General features: G+C 42.6%; 1 protein-coding gene across 1 annotated transcript in view; it reads right to left on the bottom strand.

The window, feature by feature from the left end:
- Nucleotides 1-9352, bottom strand: part of BTBD16 (BTB domain containing 16) — a 654256-nt gene extending 644904 nt beyond the window's left edge. The window contains exon 1 of the mRNA XM_085614582.1: nucleotides 9234-9352. Within this exon, the coding sequence (XP_085470708.1) occupies nucleotides 9234-9352 (119 nt within the window). The remainder of the gene's footprint in view (nucleotides 1-9233) is intronic.
- Nucleotides 9353-11004: the final 1652 nt, after the last annotated feature.

The raw sequence follows: 11004 nt of genomic DNA on the forward strand, positions 1-11004 counted from the left end.
TCAGGGACGTTATAGTTAGAAATTAGCATTTAAAAAACCATTGAAATTCACTGAAAAAAACATAGGTTTTAAGGAATGTTATAGTTAGAAATTAGCATTTAAATAACCTTAGAAATTCACTGAAAAAACCATAGGTTTCAGGGACGTTATAGTTAGTTGGACATTTCACTCGTACAAAACCAGAGAAATTCCGTCCATTATAGTTAGTTCAGCTAACTATAACTCGCACCCCTGCAATTCATGACATGGTCAGTGACATCACTGATGACTTCTCAAATTACATCACTGATTACATCATCCACTTGAAAATCTGATGCACCTCCTCACACTCTAATATAACCTTTGATACACGCACTGTAAAATACAGACTACCATGTTCGAAACCATCGACACAGCAATACCAGTTATTACATACGCACTCAGTGATTCATAGGTCTACACACACATCCACTCATTCACCCATACAATCACTCATACATGCAGTCACTCATCAATACAACACTATCATATGCACTCATACACCTATACAGAACTCACATACCACCACTCATCCAGAGTTCCTCACACACCTAGTTAGTCATGCAAAGAATCAATCACACTTCCATTTCCTGACCTACACAATAATACACACACCACATCACTTATTAAAACAGAAACAAACGCATACTTACTCTCTTATACAGTCACTGATACAAGTACACACTCATCCATACAGCCACTCTCACAATCACCGACTCTCACATATGGTCATTTATATACTCTAACTCTTACATACACTGCCTTTTACATATGTAGTTACTTGTTCATGTACCACTGACATACATCCATTCACTCACCAACACACCCATACACACACTCACCCACCCAAACAGCTGTTTCCACATGCACTCTTGAACCCATACACCCAGTGAAACAACCACTCAAACATCTATGCAGAGTCACACACCTCCAACCCACCTACACACACACTCAGGCACCCATACAAATACTCAGGCAACGAATCGATAACCCATATAGACACTCATGAAGCTACTGACTAACCCATGCAGCAGCTTATACAACAGACAGACTGATACAGACATTCACACAGTTTAATCACTGACCCATGCATTCAGTAAGACACATGTAATCACTCACTTAAACAGTCAGTCACGCACCTACTAAATCCTCCATCCAGACACTTATACATCCACTCATTCTTCAATACACCTTGGCATATATATAATACATATTTAAACTTTAATGAAACACACAGTCACTGGATGATGTCATCAGTGATGTCATCAGTGATGTCATTTGAGATGTCATCAGTGATGTCACTGACCATGTCATGAATGATGTAATATGTGACGATATCAGCAGTGCATTGCGGGGGCGCGAGTTATAGTTAGCTGAACTAACTATAACTGCAACATTTCTCTGGTTTTGAATGAGTGAAATGTCCAACTAACTATAACGTCCCTGAAATCTATGGTTTTTTCAGTGAATTTCTAAGGTTTTTCAAATGCTAATTTCTAACTATAACGTGCCCGAAACCTATGGTTTTTTCAGTATATATATATATATATATATATATATATATATATATATATATATTCTGTTTGGAATAACGTTGGCGCCGGTTAACGAATCCTCGCAAAATGTTCAACATTTTTGGCCAGCTCCGCTCCGCTCCTACCCTGAAAGTTTTGCGGTGATCCATCAAGCGGGGGCCGAGAAAAAAGGGGGGTCCCCAAACGTGTTTTCCCCATGCAATTTCCCATAGGATCTGTTGTCGCAGCTACAGACCGAACCGCTGAACGGAATGACACCAAATTTGGCAAAGAGGTAGTCCTCAGTTCGGACTCGTGCCTTTTGCATATATGGTGTGAATCTGTTTAGTAGTTCCTGAGAAAATTAGGGTAAAAAAGTTAGTGATATCTATGGCCGCGGAGGATCCGCGGACCATACCCGCACCGTAAGCGCACCCTCCCCGAACCGAGCGCGCACCCTCACGATCGCGCGCTGAATGCTAATTGGCTGTCGAGTGTCTCTCTACATTCGAAACCAGGAACTGTTGGCGGCCATTTTCTGCCTCGGTAGAAGCGAGGCTGAAGATGCAAGGGGAATAAGTGGGTAAAACATATAAAGGGGGCAGAGTGGAAATACTCTGACCCTCTAGAGGTGCTTAGGGGGTCCCAGAAGGACCCCCTGGGGCCCCCTTTTTATTTATTTTTTAAACTGCGAAATGCGCGTACGGTGCGCGCATCCTATCGCGTTTGGTGCACGGATCCTCTCGCGTTGGGTGCGCGGATCCAAAAACATGGAAAAAAATATAGAAAATAAAGTTTTGAACATATAGTTAAAAAAATAATTTGAAAAATATAAAAAAATATGTTTTACAAACCCATTAAATTCAAATAATATTTTTTAATTTTTAAAAGAATTAATTGAAATAATAAGTTAAAAAAAGGGTAATAAAAAAGTATTTTAAAAAAAACATAATTAATGAAATTGACACACTGAATTGGAAAAATATAGAAATCCAATGAAAATCATTGGATATCTATAGAGATAAGTTATAGATAGGAATTAGCATTTACAAAACCTTTGAAATTCACTGAAAAAACCAAAGGTTTCAGGGGCGTTATAGTTAGGAATTGGCATTTAAAAAAACCTTAGAAATTCACTGAAAAAACCATAGGTTTCAGGGGCGTTATAGTTAGCTGGACATTTCCCTCGTACAAAACCCTAGAAATTCCCCTATTATAGTTAGTTCAGCTAACTATAACTCGCGCCCCCGCAATGCACTGCTGATGACGTCACATATTACATCACTCATGAATGGTCAGTGACATCACTGATGACATCACTGATGGCATCTCAAATTACATCACTGATGACATCATCCATGTGATAAATTACTGCATCTTCTCACACCCTAATTTAACCTTTGATACACCAACTCAAAATTTCAGACGTCCATTCTCAAAACCATAGATACTCCAATACCAATAACTACATACCCACTCATTAACTCTTAGGTCTACATACACCTCCATTCACTCACCTGTACAGTCACTCATACTTACAGTCACTCCGTACAAGACTATCATATGCATTTATACACCTATATAGACACTCACAGACTGCCAATCATCCATTGAGGTACTGACACACCTAGTCAGTCGTGCAAGTAATTAAACACAGTCCAATTTACTCACCTATACAGTTAAATACACTCAAGTTCACTTACTCATAAAAATAGTACCACATTCTTACGCTCTTATACGATCATTGATACAAGCACACACTCATCCATACAGCCACTCTCACAATCACACACTCTCACATATACCCACTTATATACTCTTACACGCATATATTCTGCCTTTCACATATGTAGTTAATCACACATGTACCACTGAGATATACATTCTTTCCCGAACACACCCATACATACACTCACCCAACCATACAGTTCATCACAGATGCACTCTTAAAACCATGCACCCATAGAATCACACACTCACACATCTATGCATAGAGTCACACACACCCTACCCACACAAACACTCAGGCACCCATACAGATACTCAGACAACCAATCAATAACCCATGTAGACACTCATATAGCTATTCACAAACCCATGCAGCCACTTATACACCAACACACAGACACATACAGACATTCACACAGTTTAGTCACTAATCTGCAGTAAGATACATTTAATGACTCACTTATAGAGTCAGTTACGCACCTAGAAAATCATCCATTCACACACTTGTACACCCACTCATTCTTCAACAGACCTTTCCCTATATATATTAAACATATTAAAACTGTACAGAAACACATACTCACTGGATGATGTCATCATTGAAGTCACTGACCATGTCATGAGTGATGTAATATGTGACGTCATCAGCAGTGCATTGCGGGGGCACGAGTTATAGTTAGCTGAACTAACTATAACAGGGGAATTTCTAGGGTTTTGTACGAGGGAAATGTCCAGCTAACTATAACGCCCCTGAAACCTATGGTTTTTTCAGTGAATATATAAATATATATATATATAGCTCCTCTCATGGGTGATGTATTTTTTTATTTAAATTGAGCTAGTTCCTTTGTTCTGCTCTAGAATTTTTTTTTGCTCTTATGCTCATATGATTTAAATACACAGTCTCTTTCCTATTGAAATTCCTATCACTCCTTATTCTCGCAAATGTATTATTCTTAATACCCAGAAGGCTCCCAATACTCTCTTTCTTAGTCTTAGAACCTTTTCAATATGAGATGTTAACATGCTTGAAAGGTGCAAAGTATGCTTTCTACCATAGATTTGTCGCCCGCTTATCATCAGGTCTCATTAGTACTTAAATGTAGAAAAATCACAACATTTAGTACACCAGATGGGTGTTTCCGAATCAAACACATGCAGTTTGACTTAGCTTCTGCAGCGGCTGTCTTTCAGAGACTGATTTTCACGTTCTTTGGCAAGGACGATGGCATCGTGTTCTTTGAGGATGATATACTGATTTTTGGTGAAGGAAGGAACAAGTATGATGTCAAATTGGAGAAAGTCTTGAAAATTCTTGAAGTGTATGGCTTGACTGTTAATCCTCTAAGTGCAAGTTTGCTGAGAATAGTGTGACATACCTAGGACATTTCACTGAGGAAGGTGATGTTAAACCGAAACCATCCTTGCTAAGTGCTATTAGAGATGCTTCAGCACCTGGCTGTAAGGACGATGCTTGGCCATTTTTGGGACTTGCCGAGTACTGCAAAGTATGTTCCATATTTTGCATATAAAAGGTATATCAGACAGTTGTTTAAAAATAAGAATAAATTTGAGTGGTCCCTGCAGTGCGATAAGGACTTTTACAGGTCCAAACATGAAATAAGTAATGCTGCTGCTTTGAAGAGCTTTGACCCAACTGCTGACAACATTATTACCACAGACATGAGTAATAGAAAATTGGGAGCAGTGTTGACACACAGATACAAAGGAAAGAAATAATGTGATAGCCTTTGCATTCAGATCCCTGTCTACTATTGAGGAAAAGTACCCCATAATAGAGGAGGATGCCCTAGATTGTGCTTTGGATCATGTTCATTTTAGAGCCTTTGCATGGGGCAAGCCACTTGTTAAGTTGTTAATTACTAAAGAACCGGTTGATGCTTCTGCAAGAAATGCCAGGTTATCAATTAGAATGCAGGACTTTGTGTACAAAAAGATTTATGTACCTGGAAAGAAAATATTGTTGCTGACTTCTTATCTAAGATGCCTGCACAATTGGAGGAATGTGAGGATGATGATTGGAATGACAGCCAGATCGCTTTGGTGCATGATTCGGAAACAAATGCTGCTAAGAAAGAAGTGTAGGAAAGGGAATATGGGAAGGATATTGTGTTGCAAAACGTCTCTATGCTCATCTGTGCCAAATGGCCTAAGAAAGAACAGCAGTTAGACCTTTATGGGAGGTTAGATCAAAATTGTCATTGGAGAATGGCATGATTTAGAAAGATAACAGGGTTATTTCCCATAGTGGGTTACGAGAAATGGTTTTGAAGTTATATCATGAAGGCCAGTTTGGACTCATCAGAACAAAGTCAGTGGTCAAGAAGTTATTTTGGTGGCCTGGTGTTGATTTGTTTGTGGAAAGCCATGTGGGATGGATAAGACTCTCCGCACATTGAGCCTGTCTATGACTAATGGTTATGTTCCTAAATATCATTAGAATGTGTTGCAGTGGACATTGTGGGATTGTGAGCACTCCACAGAAGTATATTATTGTTCCTATGGATTTCTTTTGAAGGGGCCTCTTTGAGGAAGTGGTAGACAAAGCTCACACTGATTCTGTGTTTTTTTTTGTATCATAAAGTATTCCTGCAACAATTGTGACTGATAATGGTGTGCAGTTCTTATCTAACCAAAACACAAGATGATGGACGGAATGTTGCACATTGGCAAAACATTCACCCCCAGTCACAGATCTGGGTTTAATCCATCGCTATTTTGCTCACCAAGCCACCCCAGTTCAGACATGGCCATATGCAAATCAGTCTTGACCCTGTGCCTCATGGGAACAGTCCAGCCTGAACTGCCAAGCCATGTCTTCCCTGGAACGGAATCAAGCATCCTAGGACCGGTTTCGGGGTTTCACCCCTCTTCAGCCAGGATAGCTTGACTCCAGTGGTGTAGTGAGCACGGGACCCACTTCTGAGCATACCCTTCCCACATAGGGCGAACAGCAAAACACACAAGATGATGGACGGAATGTTGCACATTGGCAAACATTCACCCCCAGTCACAGATCTGGGTTTAATCCATCGTTATTTTGCTCACCACGCCACCCCAGTTCAGACATGGCCATATGCAAATCAGTCTTGACACTGTGCCTCATGGGAACAGTCCATCCCGAACTGCCAAGCCATGTCTTCCCTGGACCGGAATCAAGCATCCTAGGACCGGTTTCAGGGTTTCACCCCTCTTCAGCCAGGATAGCTTGACTCCAGTGGCATACTGAGCACGGGACCCACTTCTGGGCATACCCTTCCCATATAGGGCGAACAGCAAAACACACAAGATGATGGACGGATTGTTGCACATTGGCAAAACATTCACCCCCAGTCACAGATCTGGGTTTAATCCATCGTTATTTTGCTCACCACGCCACCCCAGTTCAGACATGGCCATATGCAAATCAGTCTTGACCCTGTGCCTCATGGGAACAGTCCAGCCCGAACTGCCATGCCATGTCTTCCTGGACCGGATTTAAGCATCCTAGGACCGGTTTCGGGGTTTCACCCCTCTTCAGCCAGGAAAGCTTGACTCCAGTGGCGTAGTGAGCATGGGACCCACTTCTGGGCATACCCTTCCCACATAGGGCGAACAGCAAAACACACAAGATGATCGACAGAATGTTGCACATTGGCAAAACATTCACCCCCAGTCACAGATCTGGGTTTAAGCCATTGTTATTTTGCTCACCACACAACTCCTGTTCAGACATGGCCATATGCAAATCAGTCTTGACCCTGTGCCTCATGGGAACAGTCCAGTCTGAACTACCAAGCCATGTCTTTCCTGGACCGGAATCAAGCATCCTAGGACCGGTTTTGGGGTTTCACCCCTCTTCAGCCAGGAAAGCTTGACTCCAGTGGCATAGTGAGCACGGAACCCATGTCTGGGCATACCCTTCCCACATAGGGCGAACAGCAAAACACACAAGATGATGGACGGAATGTTGCACATTGGCAAAACATTCACCGCCAGTCACAGATCTGGGTTTAATCCATCGTTATTTTGCTCACCACGCCACCCCAGTTCAGACATGGGCATATGCAAATCAGTCTTGACCCTGTGCCTCATGGGAACAGTCCAGCCCGAACTGCCAAGCCATATCTTCCATGGACCGGAATCAAGCATCCTAGGACCGGTTTCGGGGTCCTAGGATTTGCATATGGCATGTCTGAACTGGGGTGGCATGGTGAGCAAAATAACGATGGATTAAACCCAGATCTGTGACTGGGGGTGAATGTTTGCCAAAGTGCAACATTCCGTCCATCATCTTGTGTGTTTTGCTGTTCACCCTATGTGGGAAGGGTATGCCCAGACGTCGGTCCCATGCTCACTACGCCACTGGAGTCAAGCTATTCTGGCTGAAGAGGGGTGAAACCCCGAAACCGGTCCTAGGATGCTTGATTCCGGTCCAGGGAGGACATGGCTTGGCAGTTCGGGCTGGACTGTTCCCATAAGGCACAGGGTCAAGACTGATTTGCATAGGGCCATGTCTGAACTGGGGTGGCGTGGTGAGCAAAATAACGATGGATTAAACCCAGATCTGTGACTGGGGGTGAATGTTTGCCAATGTGCAACATTCCGTCCATCATCTTGTGTGTTTTGCTGTTCTTATCTAAGCTTCCAGAATGTATTTTGATAAAATTCGAGTGACCATAAAATCACTTTTATGAACCAGAAGAGGTGGTTGAAGTTTTGCATAATGCGATTTGTCTAAGAAATGGCAAAGCATGGAACCTTACATGTGTGGCAGTGGGTTACAATGAAGTGTGGAGGGATACTTATTCAGCTTCACAAGATGATGGTATTGGTTGTTTAGTAGATGATTGAATGGAACCTTGATAGTGTGGCGCAGAGGTAATTGATGGTGGTAGAAATGTTGTTTCGGAGTGTGCTACCTCAGAATTGGTGGTTCTGTTCCAGGAACCAGCGACATTGATGCTGCTGTGGAATCCTGGGGAATTGCTGTTGAATCAAGTGTTGTGTCAGAAAGTTCCAAGTCTGAATCTGGTAAGAGATTTGCTGAGGTTGTGAAGCATCCTGTGGTAGAGGAGTCTGAAGATACAACAGATGTACCAATTGGTGGTAAAAGACACGAGAAACTTCCAAAGTGGTTGAAGGACTATATGTTGTGAAGGTATCTAGACAATGTTCTCATTATATATCATGGAAATGTATTACATGTATCTTAAGTGTTATTGCTGTTTTTGTTCTTCATTGCTTTAGTGTTAATATTTGTTTTATAATAAAGGGGATGAGTTGTGGCCTTAACTGAAGGATTCATCATTACCATTCAATTCTAGAATCTCCAGTGAAGCTGGCTGCATTCTAGTGTTGGGGCAAAAGGTGGTTAACTGAGGAGCTAGAAGGTTTAGAGGGCTGTATTTGCCGGAACCTGCATCTCTAGACATTAAACTGTTTTACCTTGCGGTGTACAGCGTGGATTTATACACTACAGTGTCTTATGATTGCACTGGGAATAAAACAACCCAATAAAATAAGGGGACACTTCCCTCCTTACTGCTGCATTAACACCTACACTGACACTCAATCTGAAAAATTACATTTTGAAGGTGAAATCCTCCATTGCCTTTTCAGTATTTACATTCACTACTGGTTAGGCCTTTTAGTTTTCACCGTCATGAATATGAGGTCCAAATAGTTTTTCAGCACTGGGAAAGTCTAATCAACTATCTAATTTAAACTCATATATCAATTCTGAGACTCAGGAAATTCAAAAATGTAAAACTAGAGCACTAAATTAATTGATATACAAAGTAAATAAGATCAGAACTTCTGGCCATCATAATGATGAATTCTAGTACGAGGTGTTGTTCTCTATAGAGGGAGCACTGCAGCGTTAAGGCATTTGTTTTGTTTTTACAAATAATGTAGAACTGCCCCAAAAGATATGGATATCTACTTTTACTGTTTGGTCCTATCACTTACCGTGCATTGAGAGTGACCGATCGCGGAGCTTTCGGTGGAGGTGTTGGTAAGAAATCGGAGTCAGGCTCCAGGTTAGAGAGCCTCATGGTGGTGTTCCCAGTTGTCATTTTGCTGCTCATTTACCCTCAGTCAGGGACGAGGTGGTTACTTGGAGAAAAGCCACTGTACAATGATGATAAGACAAACGCCAGCTGTTATGTCTATCCAAAGAAATGTACTATGTTGGACAGAAGAACTGTCTTACCAAGTGAAGCTAGTTTGTTGTTTGTGTGTAGCAGGAGTATATGCTTCCCTGGCAAAAATATCTGATTAATCGGATTCCTATTTACAAACTAGGCCTGGCCCATCTGAAACAAGTCCTTAATCAGAGGAAGCCTCGAGTGTCACTTCCCTGCCTAGATAACGAGTGTGCTTGTGGATTTACAGAAGTCACTAAGAGGCATATTATCAACGGCCAGTGATAATTATCGCTGGCCGTGCTTAGCGATAATGTTATTATCGCAAGCTATCTCTGGAATTTATCGCCCTGGTAGAGCGTTATTAACAACACATTTCTCCAGGGCGATAAAATTCCAGAGATAGCGAGGTTATCGTCCTTTTGCAGGGAACATCGCTGGTTTTCCCTGCAAAACGGCGATAACCTTGCTGATACGACCCATAGGGTCGTATCAGCATAATCCACCCCAATGTTGGGGATAGGTAAGTCTGCATTTTAGCAGACATTAGTTTTTGGAGAAAACAGCTGTTTTCTCCTAAAACTAACGTGTGCTAAAATGCTGGGGCAGCCTTGTAAATATCGCGACGTGAACATCAGCGATATTTGCAAGGTTGTCCATCCGGGGTACGCCCAGTGACGCCCACATTGCATCCCATTAGAGATGCAATGGGAGTCGTTGGGAAAAAGGGTGCTAACATGCGATTATGCATGTTAGGACCCTCTTGTAAATAGGGCGATAGTTTTATCTCCGCTTCTTTGGCTTTTTAAGCCATAAAAGCAGAGATAAAGCCCTTGTAAATATGCCCCTCAGTGCTTGGGCAGGTGAAATAGAGAACTCTTGCGTGAGTTGAGTGGGACAGCGGTTGTTAATCCTGTATAATCCACCTATCGTCTGACCTAGGCCTGAATAGTGTGGCCTCACAGACTGTGTGCTAACGTTTTGGAAGTTCCGCCCAATCAACAGAACTGTATATGCTCGGGGTAGTGTTAGTGAATAACTCCGTGCAGTTGCTGCATTTACTGCAAGTACTACCGCCAGGGCCGGCGCTAAGCATGGGCAGTGTGGGCAGCTGCCCAGTGTCTCCAACTCAGCCTTCCAGCATAGGGTCCGGCACAATGGCAACACCCCACTAATCCTCATTTATCCTGCCGATCTAATTGAAAGAAAGGTGTCTCTTTACAATTGGGCCCAGAGGAGGGGGCCCTCTAAGGGATTGTGTGGGAAGGCCTAGGGGAGGAGGGTACCTCTCGGACTGCCCATTCAGAGACACTGCGGGACGCCCATTGTCAGCACTTTAGCGCCCCACTCTCAGCCCCCAAGCAATTCTCACACCGTCAGCCCGAAATGGGCTGTAAAAGAGGTGCTTGTAGGTGGCTGAGGAGGAGGAGCTGCACCCAGGAGGAGTCTCTCAAAAAAGCTTCCCAAACCCAGAAAGTGTCACTTATGTAAATAGAGGGGCCTCGCACCTACCCTTTCACCCGGGGCCCCGAAAATTCTAGAACTGGCCTGAACTACTGCACTATGGACCAGATGTACTAACGTTTTTTGCAGGC

Source organism: Triturus cristatus, chromosome 1_2 (assembly GCF_964204655.1).
Source record: "Triturus cristatus chromosome 1_2, aTriCri1.1, whole genome shotgun sequence".
Lineage (NCBI taxonomy): Eukaryota > Metazoa > Chordata > Amphibia > Caudata > Salamandridae > Triturus > Triturus cristatus.